Below are 22,405 nucleotides of genomic sequence, written 5' to 3' on the forward strand. Positions count from 1 at the left end.
CTAGTTTAATTTTGATAGCTTTATCAGGACTCTGAGGTCCATCTATATATCAATGGGGTTGTGACAGGTGCTCAAAACCCTGGAACTTGCTTTGGCATTTAATATATCAAGCTTTGAAAGTTCGTAGTAAATATGGTTGCAGCATTCCTGAGAAAAGGAGGTGATTTTTTATTTTTTTAGGATATGTACACTGACCTCGTAAAGCATAAAACATGAAATAACAGTAAAATAATAATGTATCTAACATGTAAAACTGAACTATGTATTAGCTATCATTGACTACGTTTACATGCAGCCAATATCCGGGTTATGATCGGGTTAAGGTCGGTATTTGGGAATAACCCGTTTACAAGCATAAATAGAAAGAGTTACCTCTAACTTGCATAACCCGATGTAAATGCGGACGTTGGGGTAGCGTCAGGACGTATGGACTACGTCCAGACGCAATATGCGTCATTCCTGGTTCTTCTTGTTCCAGTATCCGTGAAAACAACATGTTTCCCAGTTCGGAAGAGATAGCGACCGCGTTTGTTTGCGCTTTAGTTTCCTCGTCACTCCAAAAGTGTGGTGCTGTGCCGCGACTCGCCATGTTGCTCCCAACTTGTTGTTTACTTCCGGAGTTCTGGCGCATACAAGACGTGTCGCTACTCAAAAGACCAAGATTCCTTGCGAACAGAGCATGTGCAGAACACATGCTTTGATGGGGATATCCCGGTATGCGTTTACACGACCAAACATTCGGGTTAGAAAAGGGTTACCCCAGGTGTAGTAATATCCGGGTTTTTGGCGGTGTTTACATGGACCTGCGGAACCGGGTTATTGTGAATATTTGGGTTTTAAAAGGGTTACTGGCTGCATGTAAACGCACTGATTAATATAATGTTTATACAACTTGTTTTATTTACATAACAGTAATTAAAAACATGTTTAACTGAAAAACAGGGAAGGCTGTGGGTTTAGCGTCCGCCGTCCAGGAAACAGCAGAGAACATCTCGGCTGGTTTAGCATTAGCAACGTCACCACATGGCAGAACTCCTCCAGGCTTGCAATATTTGTGGAGATAAAACATCAATGTTACAGAGCAAACAGAGGCAGTAGCAGAGTTGTGTTGCTGCTAGCCAATCAGGGGAGAGAAGTCCAAATATCAGGAAATAAGAAATAAATCCTGCCGTCTGAAGCTCAGGTTTGATGTGGCTCACTTCTATTCCCTGGAAATGGTGCACATGTGTTTTTTTCCCCATGGAGTACAAATTACAAGGCATTCATTCCTACTAGAGACCACTGCAAATGTATTGATTACCCCTTTAAAAGAATAAAAATGGCCCCACCTCTAGATCCTCCACCAGTAGGCAGCATACAGGTATTGGACTGGAAACCGAGCTGCTATGACTCATCATTTATGAATATAATTTATTTCTGTTTATATCTGACATGAAAGACACCAGGTAATGTAAGTTTAACATAAATGCATTCTTTAAAGGGACTTTTCGGACTTTTGAATTTTTATGCTCGCTATTGCCCCCTCAGGCCAAAAGCATAACGGCAGCTTCAATAGTAGGCTCGTTTGTGCACGAGGCGTGCATGCTGTACGTGCACACTCCTTAACAAAAATAACCGCTGGGACAGTTCCGTGTGTGTGTGTGTGTGTGTGTGTGTGTGTGTGTGTGTGTGTGTGTGTGTGTGTGTGTGGCCCGGAGGACAGAGGACAGGAGAACGCGCAGCTAATTAATTAAATAATTTGGTTCTGTACCTTTCTCTTCAGCACAGCCGACAAAGGTTTATGATGGGTCAGTCCTCCTGCATGCTCAGATCATTCCCTTCCCTTGCTTGAAAAATTGTTCCAAAATGAAAGTTGAACCCACATCTTTTTTATCTGTGAATTCAATGCCGTTCGGCGAGTCTCAAATAAAAATGTGGGCATCTTTCTGTAAAAAAAGTATACCATTAATGTAAAAAAGAAACTCTAAATGAACTATGTTCACACCCAGAATCAAACCCAGGTCTTCTGCATGGGAGTCTGACGTCTTACAAAATGAGCTACACACCAGTAACATTAGATGTATCTGTAACGTCTATATCCTTGATGACAGCTGAAACAACGTCAATCCAAATAACGGTTCGGAGCAAAAATGGCTATTTTGTTGCAAATTTGCAGGAAATATCTAGAAGAAAGTTCTACAGAAAGTAGCTAAGGGTCCTCAGAAATGTAGCTAGGTTCATCACTAGTTGGCACTACCTCTCTCTCTGCTGCTAAAGCTACTGATAGCAAATGCTACGGGCGATGCCTAGCATGAACGCACATGAAGCAGCCTGCTCGACCCGAGCATCTCTCTTTTTCTGTGATTTTACAGAAAAACAGGCAATCACAGTAAAAATGCCAGGGCTCATTGTACAGGACCAGGGCATTGCAGGAGAATGTATGAAGAAGACATTTATTATTTCTATACATGTTTTTGCTGTCAAACTTCCATAATTCCCCTTTAATATTAAATATTTGATTATGCAAGGAAAAAAAAGAACATGTTACAAGAACGAGTTGAGGTTCAAACCAGATAAAAAGCTAAATGAAACTGTTCCTTGCTGTTGTTCACAGACAGGTAAACATTTGAGATGTTGAGCTACAGGAGTTGGTTATTCATCAACATAATTCAAAACAAGAAAATCAAGTCGTCCAAGTTAATTTCTTTATTTTCTCTCTTCCTTGTCTGAAATGCGACTAATCACATGCTCCGCTGAGTCTGCAAACTGGAAAACGGGAACAGTTTCAATCTGAGCACGGTGAGCTGCGACGCTTTCATCCTGTGGCAGCAACCGTGGCTTTCTGTGTGGAACCAAGCGTCTGATGTCAAAATTAAACATTTGGACAGCACCTGAACCGAGACTTTCTTTGGACCATTTACACCTGCTGTGATTTTACAGCATTATGTCTAAAAAGGCCTCTCAGCGTCGGGTTCACACCTGAGTAACCAGGTGTTCTTGCAGGTATTGGTTTATTGTAATTTGATAAGAAGCTGATTTTTTTATTACAGCTTTTCTATCAAATTACCAAGGGTTATTTAATGTTCTCATTTAATTACTACTTTAACCCTCCCACTGTCTTTATGGGTGACCCCGCGAGGAAAGTTGACCATTGAGCAGGATTGATGGTTTATCCCTTGAGGTCCACGTGGCAGGGGTGAGGCGGTGCTCACTCCTCACCCCTGCCACGTGGACCTCAAGGGATAAACCATCAATCCTGCTCAATGGTCAACTTTCCTTGCGGGGTCACCCCCATCAGGACAGTGGGAGGGTTAAGGTGACAAAAATCTTAGCAAATGTTTAAGTATTTTTTTATCCTCTGGATGTCGACGCAAAGGTTGAGCCGATTCCGCTGGGTGACGAAAACAAAGTTGGTACTATGGAAAATCTCACCACATCATCAAAATAAATGTAGTAAATGGTAAAAAGCTCTGTTTTCGGGGACCTGACACTTTGACTGAGACACAGGAAGACTGAGTATTCCGTCTTTCGTCACTGAGAGGAAGAAGCTTGCAGAAGATCTGTCGCCCTTTCTCACGGTTCTCTCTAATAAGGAACAATAAAGTCTGGAGGGTTGACGTCATTCTGGGCAGCAGGCTGCCTGTGGGAGACGGACGGGCAACTATCCATCCTTTCTTGCTTTAGGCTATGCATTTGTGGCTGAGGGACAGTCGTCCAGAACAATTTGCATGTTAGACTTGCAGCTGAATGCAGGATCAAGCTGTGATTGCCATCAAAAATGGCTTCCTCTAAAAGAAATTAGCCTAGACTGCTGCCATATAGTGGGGCAACACACCTTGGTGCTTGGCGTTTGTGTAATTTTCATGCCCTCTTGTTGCAGGGTATGTTTGGGCTGAATCCATACTCTGCCCTCTGCATTGCCAACATGGAACAATAGCGTGCACAGTTTCATTGAGTTGTGTGAGATTTCCAGCCAACAAGAGAACAGGCGTTCTCTGCATGAATCACAGTTTCTTTGACCTGTTTCTCGTATTATAAATCCTATTTCCTCATAAATGTTAAAATCTATTTAGTGCTGTCCAGGTCTTGCTGACCCAGTCAACATTCAGAGATGTATGCATGCTAAACTCATTTAGTTTGTTTTTATATACCTTGTGGTAGAACTGTTGTGTTCTCATCACATTTACATTAAAACACATCTTTACAGGTCTCATCAATGCTTCTGTTTGGAGTTTAGGTTGGATGTGTTGCTGGAAGGCTTTTGTTCTTGTTCTTTAAAGCCATACTATACTTTTTCATATTTTAAAGGGGCATTATGGAAGTGTGACAGCCAAAACATGTATAGAAATAATAAATGTCTTCTTCAAACATTCTCCTGAAATGCCCTGGTCCTGTAGAATGAGCCCTGGCATTTTTTTTACTGTGATTGCCTGTTTTTCTGTAAAATCACAGAAAAAGAGAGATGCTTGGGTCAAGCAGGCTGCTTCATGCGCGTTCACGCTCAGGCATCGCCCGTAGCATTTGCTATCCGTAGCTTTAGCAGCAGAGAGAGAGGCAGTGCCAACTCAGCGACTTTGTCGCTGTTCCTTACGCCTAGTGACAAACCTAGCTACATTTCTGAGGACCCTTAGCTACTTTCTGTAGAACTTTCTTCTAGATATTTCCTGCAAATTAGCAACAAAATAGCCATTTTTGCTCTGAACTGTTCTTTGGTTTGACGTTGTTTCAGGTGTTATTAAGGATATGAAAGTTACAGATGCTATGAATGTTTCTAGAGTGTAGCTCATCTTGTAAGATGTCTGACTCTCATGCAGAAGACCCCAGGTTCAATTCTGGATGTGAACATAGTTTATTTGGAGTTTCTTTTTTACATTAATAGTACATTTTTTTACAGTAAGATGCCCACATTTTTATTTGAGACTCGCCGAACGGCATTGAATTCACAGATAAAAAAGATGTGGGTTCAACTTTCATTTTGGAACAATTTTTCAAGCAAGGGAAGGGAATGATCTGAGCATGCAGGAGGACTGAGCCATCATAAACCTTTGTCGGCTGTGCTGAAGAGAAAGGTACAGAACCAAATTATTTAATTAATTAGCTGCGTGTTCTCCTGTCCTCTGTCCTCCGAGCCACACACACACACACACGCACGCACGCACGCACGCACATGCACACACGCACGCACGCACACACACATACACACGGAACTGTCTCAGCAGTTATTTTCGTTAAGGAGTGTGCACGTACAGCATGTGCGCCTCGTGCACGAGCCTACTATTGAAGCTGCCGTTACGGTTTTGGCCTGAGGGGGCAATAGCGAGCATAAAAATTCAAAAGTCCGTAAAGTCCCTTTAAATCCTTTTCTTGAGCCAGTATGTACTTTACAGGGTTAGTGAATTGTCACTCAGATCCCCACTGTCCTCTGTAGCCATGACACTGCATTTGCAACTTAAAAAATGGTGCTGACAAACATGGCTCTACAGCCTGCTTCCAGCACATTTCATGCATGTTTTAGATGATGAACACAGCTGATTTGTTTCATTTAGAGATGAACCACTTCTGTAGACACTAATGAAGACTGGAGAGAAATTTCAGGTGTTAGTTGAAGGTGTTAAAAAGACGAACGCACAGCGAGGAGATGAGTTTCATTTTCGGTTTGACCACAGAGAATTAATAACAAACACTAGGGGGTGCAACAAGCATCTAGCGTGTGTTTAATTACTGAAACACAAGACGTGTGTCATCAGCTCAGCTGTAAACATTTTCGCATAAAAAACCTCAAGATTTCTAAGTCATAAGGTGAAAAGTTGGTTTTATGGTACAGTATTGGGATTTTCCAAAAGAGGAAATGAGCTTTTATTATAAGATGCAACTTTGGCAAGAGGAAGAGGTCGTTTGGCTCACTTCCCCGCTAACTTTTAGCTTCACGTTTTAGCTTCACTGGCCGAATCAGCAATGGGACTATTGGAGGATCGTTGAATACAATTTATAATTCCGGTCGGGATAAGAACTTGGAACAGGGATCAGTAGGAGCTCCAGCACCGGCCATGTTGCGCTAATGGGATTGGGTATCCTTGCATCCCTTCATCCAGTCCCAGCAAGCTGTCAGGTTTTTTAAAGCCACTACTCTTCACTGGGCCCACTTTGCATTGTGTACAGAATTTAAATCAGGGAGATGATATTAGATCGGTGCTGCATATTGGCAGATGCCCAGAGGTGGTTTTAAAATTGCTGTAGTGAATGAAAAAGATGGATTGGTGACGCGACAATGCACCCATATGGAGGTCTCTGCCAACAGACCCAGAGCTGTTATTAAAATAAGTCATTTGTGAATCTTTTTTCCTGCAGAATGAACTCATTCTCTAAAGGATTTCCTCTGTTTGTCTCGGTTTTTCAAATAAAGGTCACCTCACTCGCAGTCACGTCAGCCTGGTGGCGGTGTTCATCACTTAGAGACTTTGTTCCTGGTCGCTTTTTGGCTAAATGATGTCACTCTTGGACCGATATCGACCAAACCCTCAAGTGAAAACTAACAGAACTTTCTGATCACAGCAAAGTTTACCCTCTCCAGTCCCAGCCAAGCGCCACTTCCTCTGTCCTTCCCTGCTTCTCAGACCCTCCTGCTGCCGGGCTTGACTGAAACCAGTCATTCCATGTTCACACCTACCACAGCGTAGCGATAAAGACTACATAAACTCAAACAGCTCCTGGGCAGGGCTTGGGATCAATCTTCCAAAGAGGTGGGGGATAATTTGTGAAGTGCAATTCATGGCACGGATTTATCACCCCATCTTTATTACAGCGCATCGCAGGAGCTGATTAGATTGACGTGTGAATTGGTGGACAGCAGCAGGGACTTCTTCGAAGTCTAGAAATACAGACGGTGACTCTGGTCAAAGTTATTTGCCAGCTAAGACTTTGAGAGCCAAAGTTTAGCAACTTTTTTGTGACGTACCTTCAGTTCTGTTCATTTTTTTGCACGTCTGGTGGATAAATTTGAGGTGAAGATGGTTTTGTTTGCTGTCCTTACATTCTCGCTCACCCTCCCTTCCTCGTTTTGTCTCTAGGCCCACCTGCCAGTGCCAAGCACACACACACACACACACACACACAAATACACACACGCACACACACACACACCTACCTTATCCTCACTAAAGCAGGGATGAAGATGTAAAGACCTCCTGTTTGGCTGCATTTGCTGGCAGATGTCTCTTTCATGGCCGAACCAAGAGTTTACCTCTGAACCACTAATTAGGTTCAGGTGCAAAATAACAAGAAAAGGCCAGTCTTGTGTGCGGGTGGGAGAAAGGTAGGGAGTAGACTACAGATGAAACGGCCAAATACACAGCCGCTACAAGTGAGACGCATCTGGGAGAGACGATGACTGATCAGCTCGATAAAGGTCGATGAGAAGGATCGAGAGGCTGAGGAAAGTCAGGGGAGAATAGGCGGGGGTGGGGGGTAAAACGGGGAGTCGAGGGTAAGGGAGAGCGAAGACGCCGAGCACTCATTTCCAACAAGACCGTCCCGAGGAATGGATCGCCGCACCGATTCCCTGTTGTGTGATTGATTGGCGAACGTGGGGACTGCGCTCAGACTCAGCTGGTAGGTGTTTCTCGGGCTCACAGAGGACGGCTGCACTAATCCTCCCACTTTAGCTGAAGCCTCCCACTCATTAAGGACTTTCCTGTAATTGAAGGAGCCGAAGGAGGAGAGTGTTCAGTCATGTCTATGCTAATTGTCACTCAGAGGATCGATGCCACCGCCTCCAAAATGGTAAGGCTGAAAACGTTTTAGTTTGCATACTAAAGAACTGTTTCCTGCAGCTTGATGTTATCAACTACCTAGGCTTTATTCTTTTTCTATCAAATCTTTCAAACATAGAACTTCTTTGCATTTGACTCATCGTGCGTTCCGTATGCCACCCTTTCACTTTGAGTGTTTTATTGTCCAAGTATTAATAACAGGACAGGAGCAGTGTTGGTTAGAGATGCTCCTCTCAGGCCCTGAGGCATTCCTTCATAACTCAACATCTCTCAAGGCCCCTCGGGCTAAAGTGGACGTTAAATCTGGGTCCACACCTGCCTCGTAGTATTAACTCCCCCTCCATTTAAGTTGGTTGTTTTCATCTTGAACCTGGGAGAGCTCATCAACGTTACGTCACGTCGGCGGTTCTTACAGAAGGCGGAACAGGTCGTGGGTGAGTGCTGATGTTTGGGGATGATATGAAAATCACTTGCATCCTTCACGGCGTCGTCGGGTTGTTTAGGGGATTTACGGGGTTCAGGTGACGTGCAGGGAACTCGTCTAAAATGTTTCTTGGTTGACCGCCAGACTCTGAAATTAATGCCTGCAGGAATTTGTGGCAAAATGTGATGATTAAAGGCTGCTTTGCAGGAATATTGGAGGTTCTGAGATTAATTTATAAATCTGATGTTAGTTCAGTTAAAAGGAGAAAAAGCTGCCTGAAGAGAAACAAATCAGACTTGAATCTTAACAAAAAGGATCAATGAAATCCTTAAAATCTTGTCCATCAATTAAAAATGACTAGTAAATAACCGAATGAGTCCATTCTGACTCCCATCACATCAGGTTTTATTTAGCTTCAAGAACCTAAGAGTGAATTTTATATTAAACTTAAAGCTTTATTTGATCTTAAATGTTGAAGAAACGATTGCTTCCCACAACAAAGTAAAAACATGTTCTTATAACTTTGCTTTTTGTGTCCAACTCAAACATTCTTGTGTTGAGGACCAACAAACTGTAAGACAGAGAGGAAATTATCTCTGTCTGGCCCCAAAACAATTTCTAATCGGAATCTGGCGCCCTTGAGCCTGCCAGCCTCCAACGAACACCCCCCCCCCCCCCCCCCCCGAAGATATGTGGAATGTGTCGTCGCTATGGCAACTCAACTCTGCCTCCTTTCCCAGCCTGGGCGGGACAGCGGGAAGGCCGCTGAAGCGTCCAGGGTCACAGCAACCCTCCAACCCTCAATGCTTCTTCCCCTATCCACACTGAGGTGACATGCGCTGCTTGTAGTGGCTGCAGGAACCGAAGTGTGGATAGTCCCAAACCCACCTCCCCACCTAGTGGACACTTATGTTGTGTAATGTCTGAAGTCTGTTGCATTTCTGTCTGAGGTGTTATTTGCAGAGCAAAGCTGCCCTCCCTGTGGGATGGTAACTCTGAAGTGCCTTTTTTCCCTCCACCTGAACCAATCCTCATGTAATCCTCTTATCTCTATTAAGGTAGCGCGACTCAGGGTAGCGAATGACCACAGTCACCAATTCTTTTCATGTGTCTTGCCCATGCATGTCTGATCTCTGAATTGTGTGTACTGAAACTCTAATTTCCCTCTGGGATTAATAAAGTATCTTTGATTGATTGATTGATTGATTGATTTGATTTAATGAATCACCATATTGATGTTAAATTGCTTTCAGCTAAACAGCCGCAGCTCGATACTTGTTTGTTAGTTTCGTTGATTAATTGAAGGCGCCTAAAATTGAGGCACTATTAATTTTTGCTTGTTGTTTCTCTGTTTCTGCTAGTAGTTTTGGATTCAAAAGGATGACGATGTTTACCTCCTTTTGTAATAACGCTATGGAACCTTTGGTGGCAGAATCCACACTGAATCAAATAGGAGAACCCAGCTGAGTGGATCTCTTTATCTCAGGAACACGCCATTGTGGGTGCATCATCTGTAGTTCAAACGAGTCAAAAAAGTCTGACTTTACATGTCGAACATCACATTTTGATATCACTTGTGGTTAGGGTAATTGCGTTGGATCTGGATGGATGAGATTCTTGCAGTGGGTTTTATGCAACCATGGTTTAAGTTCTTTTGGGGGATTTTATAATTTGTTTTTAGCAGCAATCCAGAGTAGTTACACTTTAGTTTAGGGAACACACATTAACCATTAATTAGCTGCCAATGAATGTGCATATTAGTGGACTACTAAGTCTGAATTAGTCACTATTAAGCTGTTAGCAGGTGCTTATTACCAATGATGTGATTCTAACATTAACAGGCCATAAGTTAAGAGTTTTATAGTAATAAGCCATTCATAATGGTTTGTTAACTGAAAGTAAACATTTTGTTGCTGATTAACACACAAACTAATTAGCTCAAATCAATATGTAGCTTTTAAAGAAGTAATTCAAGGGGAATAGTTATTCTTGCCTTTAAGTGGTTAATTAATACTAAACTACTGGTAATTAGGTATGAACAAAATCTGACTTTAGAACGGGGAACAGATTCTTGCTTACAATTGTTGTTTAGGCTCTATTAACATGTGGAGTTTGGTGTTTTTTTTACATAATATCAGATCACAATATTTTTGGTTATTAATGCAAAATAACTATTCCCCTTGAATTACTTCTTTAACAGCCACATATTAATTTGAGCTAATTAGCATGAGCATTAATCAGCAACAAACCGTTTATTTTCAGTTAACAAACCATTATGAATGGCTCATTATGATAAAACTCTTAATTTATGGCCTGTTAATATTAGAATTACAGCATTGGTAATAAGCACCTAATAATTTAACAATGACTAGTTCAGACTTAGTAGTCCACCAATATGCATATTAATTGGCAGCTAATTAATGGCTAATTTGTGTTGCCTAAACTAAAGTGTTGCCCAGAGTTTTTGCCTTTCAGGAAGGTTCTTTCAGAACCCCGTGAAACTGATGGTCTTACCCTGGACTGTAGAACAGTGTCGGCTGGCTAGAGGTGCCCGTTCATAAGCGAGAGGCATAGTTTTGAGCCATAATCACAGAAGTAGGGTGAGGGTTTTAGGGTGTAATACATACCCTCTGAGATAAAACTCCAGACTTCTGCTCTAAGTGATGATGTCACTCACTCCAACAGTGAAAACTTTCCAAAGTTGTTGCAAACAAACTCCTTTTACTCCCCAAAACCTTTCACTTCCAAAAGGGTTTATAAGGGGTGCGCCGATTCACCATTTAACTGATGCATCATCATGTGACGCGTGCCGATTCAAAATCGATTTGTAATCTTTCATAAACGATTGCAGCTTAATGCCTTTTACGGCCCCCAGTTCGACTAGGAGATGACGTTGGTTGGAGGGCGTAAAGAAAGGTGGTTGTGAACAGAAATAAACCAAGATTCTCTCTCTTAAAGGAGTTTATTTAACTTAGGCCCTGTCCACACGTAGCCGGGGATCTGCCAAAACGTAGATATTTTTCTACGTTTTGGCCTGTCATCCACATGAAAACGGAGTTTTTTCACACGAAAACGGATCTTTTTAAAAACTCCGGCCAAAGTGAAGATCTGCGTTTTCTCCGTTTTGGGTGTCTGCGTGTGGACAGACAAAACCGGAGTTTTAAGGTCCGCAACGTCACTTTCCGCGACAAAAAAAATGCTGACATCACGTGTGCGACCTGTGTTTACACTAGCCGGCATCATGGATGCCCTCAGAGCTGCGCTCTGTCACTACCCGATCCATCAATTGTCCAAGCGCTTTTTGCTTGTTTGTTTTTGCAAGCGGAATTACTGCTCCTTGCGGAAAACCACAGACGAAGGACGAGGTTAAGAACAGGGGAAGTACTGCCACCTACAGGTCTGGCATGTCCTTAACAACGTATTTATCCGGGTACGTGTGGACAGAGTTTTTTTTTTTTTAACGAGGTGGTGTGGATGCAAGTTTTTAGAGGGGCGGATATTCGTTTTTAAAAAACCCCGGCTACGTGTGGACTAGGCCTAAAAGGGTCACGGCTTTATGCAGGAAAAGGATAAAAGGTCACAAACACATAAAAGTCATCCAAAACTGGGGTTTAAAGTTAATGATAATAATAAACACAAAGCGCCGGGGTTTAAACCGGGTAAGGAAAAAGCAGGATTAACACAAAAAACTGCACCAGAAGGGTGAGCTAGATCTCTTTAACGAGAATGCCAAATAAACACGAACGAGCTCTAGAAACTAGGAAGAGTTTACCAATACCACACAGGTAACCAAAATGAGACTTTAACGTCTGGACGAGGAGGGAAAAGAGGAGAGCAAACACTATTGCCTGTCTTCTTCTGAACTTCCCCCGCTGTATATCACCTGACGCTCCCTTTTAACAGGGAGCCTCACTGATTGAAATCAGTTACACCTGGCTCAGCTAGAGCCAGGAGAGCAGGTAGGGACGCTGAGGGCACCTAGTGGCCATAAAACAGACCCCTTCTGTTACACCTCCCCCCTCAAAACTACAACTACCAGGAAACAAATGACAGGAGTTGTTGCAACTGTACAAAACTAAAGAGAGCTCCCGCTAGCTAACTACACACACAAAAACAACTAACTGACTGACTCCTGGATCTCGGAAGGCGGGCAGATTAAACACAAAATATCACGCCGCGCTGGGGATCAGCGCGGCGGAGTGTCCCCGAGATGACCGCTTGCGCAGACAACACTAGCCTTATATGAGATCCTCACATCTCAAAAGCAAAATAATATCTACAAGGGAGCCTCAATCTACGACTTCTCGAAAGCGCGTCAGCCATCACGTTGTCCGTCCCTTTCTTGTGGCGGACTTCTCGGTTGAACTCTTGGAGGAAGAGGGCCCATCTCATCAGATGCTGGTTGGAATTGAACATGCGCTCCAAGAAGGTCAGCGGGTTGTGGTCTGTAAGGACAACTGTGGTGAAATGACTGTTGATGTACACATGAAAATGTTGCAGGGACCAAATTAAAGCCGAGGTTTCCTTTTCAATGGTGGAGTACGCGCATTGTGACTGACTGAATTTCCTAGAAAAATAGCAGATGGGGTGATCAAGCCCATCGGCATCTTCTTGAAGGAGAACAGCTCCTGCTCCGGCGTCAGAGGCGACCACCTCAAGTTTAAATGGCCGGGACCGGTCAGGAGCAGCCAGGATCGAAGCACAACAAAGCAGGTTTCTAAGAGAAAGGAAAGCCTGGTGACAGCCTGGGGGTCCAAGAAAAGGGAATGTTAGTACTCAACATGTCAGTTAAAGGTTTTGCAATAGTCGAAAAGATCCTACAAAAACATCGGTAATAACCGGTCATGCCTAGGAACCGTCTTAGTTCTCTCCGAGTGGTAGGAGGAGGAAAAGAGACGATGGCCTGGATTTTGTCAGTTAGGGCCCTTACTTGACCTTGACCCACTTCTTTTCCCAGATACCGGACAGTTGCTTTAACAAACTCGCATTTTGCGAGGTTCAGAGTGAGATTAGCAGACTTGAGTCTATCAAACACGTGTTGTAAGGTCTGAAGGTGGAGATCCCAAGAAGGTGAGGAAACAACGATATCAACCAGGTATGCACTGCAGTGTGGGATGTTAGATAAAATCTGGTTGACTAATCTCTGGAAAGTAGCTGGAGCGTTTCTTAAACCGAAAGGTAGCGCTGTATACTGCAGGAGGTGATCAGGAGTAACAAAGGCAGAAACTTTAGAAGTGAATGGAGTCAAAGGCACCTGCCCGTTACCTTTTAGCAAGTCAAGCTGGGTAACGAAAGAAGAAGAACCAACACTGTCAACACAATCTTCAACACGGGGCAGAGGAAATGAATCGGGTACTGTAATCTAGGGCTGTAGCGACGCATCGATGACGTCGACGGCTCGATTCTAAAAATTTGTCGACGTCAGATCCGGAAGTCGACGCACCACGCCCACTTGTTGCATCCCCAGGAGTTTGTAAATAGAGGAGGAATCTGCCTGTTTTTCCTCTAGTTCGCCCTCTTCTCCGCCTTCACTAACATCTCCGCCAAATACCGAAGACCCGGAACAACGTCCGTCCACTACTAGATTATTTTCCTGTTTTGCCCGCCTTCGTCTCCCGGCAACGGACAACAACTTCCGGGGTCAGATGCGCTGCTTCGTGTCTACCGCAGATGTAGAAAATCACCGGGAGCGTTTCTCCCTTCATTAAGGAGCTTCTTTTGGACATTAGGAGAGCTGTTTTGGTGGTAGCAGTCTCTCCTCCGTGCTGGTCTGTTTGCTGCTGGGTGTTTTTGGTTTATTTAAACGTGGTAACTTGAACTTAACGTTGGTAAAGCTACTGTTAGCATCTTCGCTAACAGCTTCTTGCGTTTGGATAAGCTGTTACGTTTTGGTTTAGAGTTCATCTTTTTTGTGGTGCAGATCTCCCTTTTATTACATTTAGAGTGTTGTGGGTTTTCGGTTTAGTTTAAAATATCACCTTGAGTTTGGTTTAACCACCCAGTTTAGAGTTTGGATCCCTACTTATTTGTACTTTGTTTTAATTCCCCACAGGCAGAATTAGTTTTATTATTCCCAACCTGTGGATGGAAAGATTTATGATTTTTGTTGTTGTAAATAAACCTGATCATCATTTTAACTTTTAAATCCCGTTATTGTCCATTCCTTTTTGCACACGAGCCAAACTCCCCAGGAAGGGTCGTAACACCACTCCCCTCCCGCACATAAGTGACCAAAACAAAGCAGCATGGAGACACTCCATCTTCTACCACCTCTCAGGCAGCAGCCTGCACTCCCAAGTTCTACACGTCACCAGAACATAACCAACCGCAACACAATAAAAGCAGTGTTATACAAAATGGAAGGTCTGTAGTGTTTATTCTCTTACAGTAACAATTTATCAATTTTTTTGAGGAATTTATTTGAGATTTTCTGGTTTTTGTTAATTGTGCAATAGAAAAATAATCATTAGATTAATTTTCTAAATAGTCATTAGAATAGTCGACTATTCGATAAAATAATCGTCAGAATAATCGTTTAAAAAAATAATCGTTTACCCCCAGCCCTACTGTAATCTGTAACCAACCGATAAGTTCCGTCAGGCTTATTTTCCAATAAGCAGGGCGAGCTCCAGGAGCTGGTGCTGTTCTTGGCCAGGCCATGTTCCAGGAGGTAGTTTACCTCAGCTTTCATCAACTCCCGTTTCATGGGGCTAGCCCTGTAGGGATGTAAACAAACTGGGACAGAATCAGTCAGAGATATATCATGAGTGATAAGGTGGGTTTGGCTGGGAACATCAGAAAACAGTTCTGAGAAGGAATGAATCAAGTGAGAGAGCTCCCTCTGTTGAAGAGGTGAGATGACTCAAACTGGAGGTCAGGTTAGAAAGCGCTTCAGAATTACAGAGGCGCGGAGTAATTGGAGGAGATGGGCTCCCCGGCACGGGGTCATCTGGAGAGGTTTCAGTTTTCTGAGGAGTGACTTCCGCAGAGGCAAGACGAGGCTGAAGCACAGGATTATTTCGAACACGAAATAGTTTTAATCTATTGATATGACAGACCATGTTTTTTTTTTCTCATGAGGGGTGTTTTAATCACACAATTGCACTCATTTTGTCTGGAATGAATCTCAAATGGGCCTTCAAATTTTGGAGCTAACGAAGATCCAACAACAGGTCTTAGAAGCAAGACCTGGTCCCCTGGTTGCAAAGTTCTAGTTACAGCTTTTTTGTCAAATGTTCTTTTCATCTTCTGTTTTGCGTCTCGGAGGCGCTGTTGAGCAAAGAGATTAGCTTCTCTCAATCTAGATTTTAAGGTGACCACATATAGAGGAACACTTGTCCCGGTTTGAGGAACGGGCCACAAAAATGTTTCTTTTAGAGCCTTTAGTGGCCCCCGAGGAGTGTGACCGAACACGAGCTGGTGGGGACTGAATCCAGTAGACTCCTGAATGGCGTCTCTGGCGGCAAATAAGACAAATGGAAGTCCGTCTTCCCAGGATCGTCCGGTGGTGTGACAATATTTTCTCAGCACAGTTTTTAGAGTTTGATGCCACCTTTCAACAACTCCCTGGCTTTCAGGGTGATAACTGGAGGACTTCAGGTGCTGGATATGTAAAGTCTTAGCCACCTGAGCAAAAATGCGCAAAGTAAAATTGGAGCCCTGATCAGACTGAGTGGATCTAAGTAACCCAAACACAGAAAAGAAACTGGTCAGGGCTTTAATAACATTAGCTGTGGTGATGGAAGACAGTGGCACGGCTTCAGGAAAACGACTAGCTGAACAGATGATGGTTAGGAGATATTTTTTTCCTGTTCGAGAGGGTGGAAGAGGTCCCACACAATCAATAACTATGTGATCAAAGGGAGTAGGATGTAAAGGGGCCGGCCAAATGGTCTGATTCGGGTTACCTACAGTTTGACACGTCGGGCAGCTTCTACAAAAGTCTGAGACTTCTTTCTTTAATCTTGGCCAAAAGAAATGGCACAAAATGGCGTCATACGTTTTATTTATTCCTAAATGGCCAGACCATTCACTCTCATGCGCCAACGGTAAAATGTGGGAGCGCAACTTTTCAGGCACAACTATCTGTTTTATTTTTCCCCAATCGGTGCCTTCAGCAGAGGGCTGGGCCCAACATGGGAGCAGAACCTCGTTCTCTAGTTTATAAGTGGCTATGCCTTTTGAAGGCTTAGCGTCACCAGCCGCGAGAGAAAAATAAGGCTGGAGAGTTTAATCTGCTTTCTGAGCTGCTACTAAAGCATCGTAGCTTAATGGAAAGTTCACCGAAACCTGGGGTTTCATAAAAACAGCAGCATCTGAAGTGGAGTTTTCATCTGACAGAAAAGGATGCAAAACAGAATCACAGAGGGTAATATCTGGATCCTTTTTAGCTTGCGCTCGAGTCAACACACAGGCAGGCAAAGGGCTTATACTAGCATGAATTTCTGCCTCCAATATGAGCTCAGGCAGAGGCATGACTAATGCTTGGTTTATGCTTGAAGCATTCACTTTCCGCGCGGTGATGCGGCTCGCGGATGGAACGCGCTTCACAACTCGCAGTGTTTATGGTTTGTGCGGTTCGTCTCTGCGGTGAGCCAATATTCTCCCAAACTGTAGGGGGCAGCATGGAGCTCTACGGCAAGCATCCAACACTACACCATAGTAGAAGTAGAAATTACTATTTACAACATGGCATTTCAGCATTTTTAACAGCGTTCTCGTCTTTTCCGACAGTGCGAGCTATTTCTCTCCAAGAATTATTAACTACATGTTGATCACGGTGATCTCTGAGAGCTGAATCATACAAATGTCTGTATTTACGAACCTCGGCCATACTAGTTCTTGCCGGTCCGCCATGTTTTTCCGCGTCCGTTCGTCCGCGTGGTTAGAAATTTTCCGAGGTGCGCGTTGCGGAAATTCTGGGCCGTGCGGAGACGCGGTGGAGGGGCGTGGTTGTTAAAATGACGCAAAATGACGCAACTTTTCCGCGCGGAGCCGTGCGGACCTCGCGGACGCGTCAAGCATAAACCAACCTTAAGCCTCCAGCAGCAGCATTCCCTAAAATTGAGTCAACTCCTTTAGTTGGGAGTTCCTCCAACACCCCAACCACAAAATCACCCGAGGCTAAAGGACAGGACAGGTTAATAGAGTGCATTTCAGCAGAGATAGCTTCCATCTCAATACCTTGAAGCAACACTGACTGACTTGACTGTTTTCAGAAAAGGACAACACGCTTCTTTTTATTAAAGTTTGGGAAGCTCCCGTATCTCTCAGGATGACTACTTTGGTTTTGGTTTCAGAATCCAGAAGAGACACAAGACCCTCTGACAGAAAGGGCTGATAGCAGGGGTTAGGCTTTTCTGAGTTAGCTTTCAAACAACAAGCTATTTCGTTCTGTTTTTCTTTGGAGAGTTTCCGGATCTACGGTTCTTCAGTTTTAACGCGTAGCAGTCACGGATTACGTGACCGTGTTTATGGCAATAGAAACACTCAGGATTTTCAAGATTAGGATTAGGAGATGTTTTCACACTGGGTCTGATTCCTCTGTTTCATTCTGAACGTCTCTCTCAGACGCGGTGAGTTGGCGAGAATTCATCGGCCATTAAAGCAGCCTCAGAGAAGGAAGTAACCTTCTGTTCATTTAAATAGTGAACCAGTCTCTCAGGAAGATGTCGTTTGAACTCCTCTATCAAAATTAACTCTTTCAGCTCGGCTAGCGAGGAGATATGAGAAGCAGCACACCATTTCTCAAACAACACTGACTTAGAGTGGGCATACTCAACATAAGACTGGTTTAACTGTGGTTTGGCAAATCTAAACCGTTGCCTGTAGGCTTCAGGAACAAGTTCGTAGGCCGTGAGCACAGATTTCACCTTGTCATAATTAGCGCCATCTGTTGGAGACAGAGCAGATACCACCTGAAGGGCCTTACCTGTTAACTTGCAAGTCAAGAGCAGAGACCAGAACTCGCGAGGCCACCGGAGCGTCACAGCGATCCGCTCAAAAGCTAGGAAGTAGCCGTCCACTTCCGTCTCCTGGAACTGGGGCAGCAGCGTGATGCATTTGCTGACGTCGAAAGGTGGGGTCTGCAACGGCGGACTGGAGGGTGCTACTGGGTCTGGCTGAACTCCCACCCGGGAGGCGTCCGAGCCATCGGGCTCCTAAGAGGAAGTCCAAGCAGTGGCAGGAACGGGCTTCTTATTCCGTAGCTCGAGATCGAGCATTTTAAGCTGGGTTTCGGCGTCCAGTCTTTTCAAGTCCAACTCGTGACGTAGCTTCCGTTCTAGAGCGCGTTCATCCGCCTCGATGCGCAGACGAGCGAGCCGGAGCTTCAGGCGAGTTCTAGTGTGTGGAGAAGTAGGAGGACTCTGACCTGGTGACCGTGAGCCTGAAGAGGACTCTTCCGGTTGTCTGATTTTATCCTCTCCCTCCGAATTCACCGGTGGTGACGAAGGGCGTGAGCCAGTCTCGGAAGGAGGCGAAAGGATCTTCTGTTCCTCCAAATATTCCAAAACGAACTTCCGTAGAGCGTCTTTTTTCAGCTGTTTCGGGACAATCAGGCTGAAGTGGCCGGCTACTTCCTGCAGGTCGGCTTTTCTGCAGCTCTCCAGCAGCCGGCGTAAAGGAGCCTCCACAAAAGCCCGCAAGTCAAAGGATGCCATGGTGACGTCCGCTCTACCTCCAAGAGAGGAAAACGAGGTTAGTCCTGAAAACAACACAGAATAGAATGTAAACCCGGGGTATAAATGTATAAAAAGGACAAAAAAAAATCCAGGACGAGCCCCCACTTCTTTTACAGCCCCCAGCTCGACTAGGAGATGATGTCGGTTAGAGGGCGTAAAGAAAGGTGGATACGCGGTCTAACGTGTAAACTCCATCGTCCCTTTTCATGGTCCCACATCCACGACTCCTTATCTCGATTGCTTCTTTTATCCATCTTTTGTATTTTTGTTGTTCGGTGTTTTTGATCCTTGTGTTGTCCCAGTCCATTATATGGTGGGACCGCGCTTGGGACTGCATCGTCGGAGAGGGGAGAGCGGGCAGCAGAGGGCGACAACGTCCTCTGCTGCCCGTGGATAAACGGAGAAGGAAGTGACGCCACCATCGGCGTCAGCCTGAGGAAGTCTGCAGCCGCCGGTGAAACGTAGCGACAAAACAGGTAACGAAACCGTTTCTGTGTTTTAAAAAAGAACAACAGCATGGAATTAGAGATACGACACAGCAAGAACACACCTAAGTTGAACATGACTTGTTTCTTACGCCAATCAAAGCAACGCTCCTTCATCTTTTCCACGAGTCGCCCCGTAATGTGTCCGTCCTTCACAGTCCCATATGAACTGTCGGGTGATCTGAGCTTTTGATCTAAAGACCGGACGCTCTGGATTTGCAAAGCAATAAAATATACATGATACCAAAACATAGGACAAATATAAAGGAACGTTGTGAATCAATATACGGAGTCAAAATGTGGAATAAATTAAGTACCGAAATCAAGAATCCCAAAACAATATATACCTTTAATAAACAGATCAAAAATGAAATGCGTAGCTTATATGATGCTACGAGATAGACGTATTTATGAAGTAGAGAGAATGAAAGGGAAAACACACATTGTATGTTCTACTTTGTTTCTTTTTAGCTTTATTTTTGTGTGTTTTATTTTGCTTTATTTGTTTTCTCCTTTCATTAATATAAGAAGAAAAAAATGTTTTGTGTGTGTATTTGTTTTCTCTCCATTTTTTGCCAAAATTAAAACAGTAAACCAGGTCAGACATTTTTTTAACTATAATAGCTTTGCTGCCATTTGTATTTATTTTGGTTGGGGGAACATATAACACAAGTTTTGCTTCTTTCTGTTCTTTTTTCATTTTTTGGTTTTCGCAAACCTGTTCTGTTTTTATTTGTGAATAAATGAAAATAAACTTTAAAAAAAAGAAAAGAAAAAGATTTCTGCATCGCTCCAGTTTTCAGCGTGTTGGGTGTGTTCAGTCTTACATGCATAAGGTAGTGGAGTAAAAGGTATTTGGCACCTTGAAGTAATGTGTGCTGACTTAATTGGAAAGTATGAAGAAGATGACGTGAGAGGAAAAAAAATGAAACTGTAAGAAATAATAATAGTAATTGTTTAATAATTAAATCGAAGGAACCTGAATCAAAATCAAATACAATCATGACGTAGCTAAGAGTCAAAGTCAAAGTCATTTATTGTCATTTTCTACCACATGTGCAGGACATACAGAGAAATGAAATTCAGTTTCAGCACACACAATTCAAAGATCAGACATACGTGGGTAAGACACATAACAAGAATTGGTGACTGCGGTCATTCGCAACATGAGTCGCGCTACCTTAATAGATAGATGAAAAGGGTGTTACATGAGGGAAGTTCAGGGAGGGAGAAAAAAAGGCATTAACAGGGTTACACCAGCAGGGTGTAGCACTCCAATGCAAAAAAAACACCTGACATGTAAGCAACAAACGTCACAGTTCACAACATGATACCCGGTAGGTAGGGGCTGGGATCCTGGTTCCTCAGCGGGGGCGGCCTGTGTGGCGCTCAAACAGCTGGCTCCGCAGGTGGGAGGGAGGTCATGGGGAAGCACAGAGAGCAGTGAGTCCTTAGCTTGATGACCTCGGTGGAGACCTCAATCTGAAGGCGGGGGGGGGGGGGGGGGGGGGGGCGGGGGGGGGTAGAGATTCACAGCATTTGTCTGCATTCCTTCCAGCATGGGGGTTTTGCATGCAACTCCAAGGCTGCTTATGGCGTCAGATTCGATAACAGAAACTTTGTTTGGGTCAGACAGAGATAATTTTTCCTCTCTGCCTTAAGTCTGTATTGATCATTCAAGTCCTCCAGTGAAGCTAATTCAGTGATTAAACATCTCCACACCGTCCGGTGACCCTTTCCGAGATGTTATCAATCCTGCGCGCTAACAACGGTAACGCAGCTAAGACATTGTCCAGCTTGCGATTCACCTCGAGCAACTTCCCACTCTGTGAGGTATCCACACGGACGGTGCCGTCCATGGTTGCGGGTCGCCCTCCAATCGCTCCCGTCATCCCAATTTTACGGAAAGCCAGATATCCTCCCACTCCAATCAGAAGAAATCCAACGATCATCAGGCCAAATATCCACGTATCTTCGACGTCCTCAATGGACAGCTGAGAGAGACAGATGACATTCCACTTTTTCCAGGAATTGAACATATATCCCGCTGCATGTGTCCCCTGAGGACAAGCGTGAGCCCCCTCCTCATTGTAGAAAAAATCTTATCAATCGCGTTGAATGACCAGTTAATTAAGTCCATGTTGAAAAAGGTGATTGCAGAGGAAATGCAGAGAAGCGCTCTGTAGGCAGACAGGACAAAAAGAGCCTTGGGAAAACACAGATAAGGGAGGAAAAGGCAGAAGCGTCTGCTCCCTGTGAGCGCCGGATGATACACCCCTGGAGTTTATACACTAAAAAATCATGTTTTTTTTTCTTCTCTGACCCAATCACTGCTCACCACTTTAAGCTTTAACTTAAAGGGGCATTATGGAAGTTTGACAGCCAAAACATGTATATAAATAATAAATGTCTTCTTCATACATTCTCCTGCAATGCCCTGGTCCTGCAGAATGAGCCCTGGCATTTTTACTGTGATTGCCTGTTTTTCTGTAAAATCACAGAAAAAGGGAGCTGCTCGGGTCGAGCAGGCTGCTTCATGCGCGTTCACGCTCAGGCATCGCCCTCCGAACCGTTCTTAAATGGTACAGATACAAGTGACGTCACTGGCACGGTGGCTCACCTAGTAAGACATTGGACTCCCATGCAGAAGACCTGGGTTTGATTCTGGATGTGAACATAGTTTATTTAGAGATTCTTTTTAACGTTAATGGTATATTTTTTTACATTAAGATGCCCAAATTTTTATTTGACACACGCCGAACGGCATTGAATTCACAGATAAAAAAGATGTGGGTTCAACTTTCATTTTGGAACAATTTTTCAAGCAAGGGAAGGGAATGATCTGAGCATGCAGGAGGACTGACCCATCATAAACCTTTGTTGGCTGTGCTGAAGAGAAAGGTACAGAACCAAATAATTTAATTAATTAGCTGCATGTTCTCCTGTCCTCTGTCCTCCGGGCCACACACACACACACACACACACACACACACACACACACACACACACACACACACACACACACACACGGAGCTGACTGTCTCAGCTGTTATTTTCGTTAAGGAC

At 44.0% G+C, this 22,405-nt stretch overlaps 1 protein-coding gene across 3 annotated transcripts in view; it reads left to right on the top strand.

Moving 5' to 3' along the window:
- The window catches only part of LOC107383076 (A-type potassium channel modulatory protein DPP6), a 371,266-nt gene that overhangs the window by 75,036 nt on the left and 273,825 nt on the right, over positions 1 to 22,405 (top strand). Inside the window, exons 1-2 of one of the 3 annotated variants that reach the window (XM_054751025.2) lie at positions 7,481 to 7,587; positions 7,682 to 7,758. The exons of the other annotated variants lie outside the window; for them this stretch is intronic. Of the exons in view, the coding sequence (XP_054607000.2) occupies positions 7,708 to 7,758 (51 nt within the window). The 5' untranslated portion in view covers positions 7,481 to 7,587; positions 7,682 to 7,707. Of the gene's footprint in view, positions 1 to 7,480; positions 7,588 to 7,681; positions 7,759 to 22,405 lie in introns of those variants that run through there. 3 annotated transcript variants of the gene reach the window in all.

Source organism: Nothobranchius furzeri, chromosome 7 (assembly GCF_043380555.1).
Source record: "Nothobranchius furzeri strain GRZ-AD chromosome 7, NfurGRZ-RIMD1, whole genome shotgun sequence".
NCBI classification, from domain to species: Eukaryota; Metazoa; Chordata; class Actinopteri; order Cyprinodontiformes; family Nothobranchiidae; genus Nothobranchius; species Nothobranchius furzeri.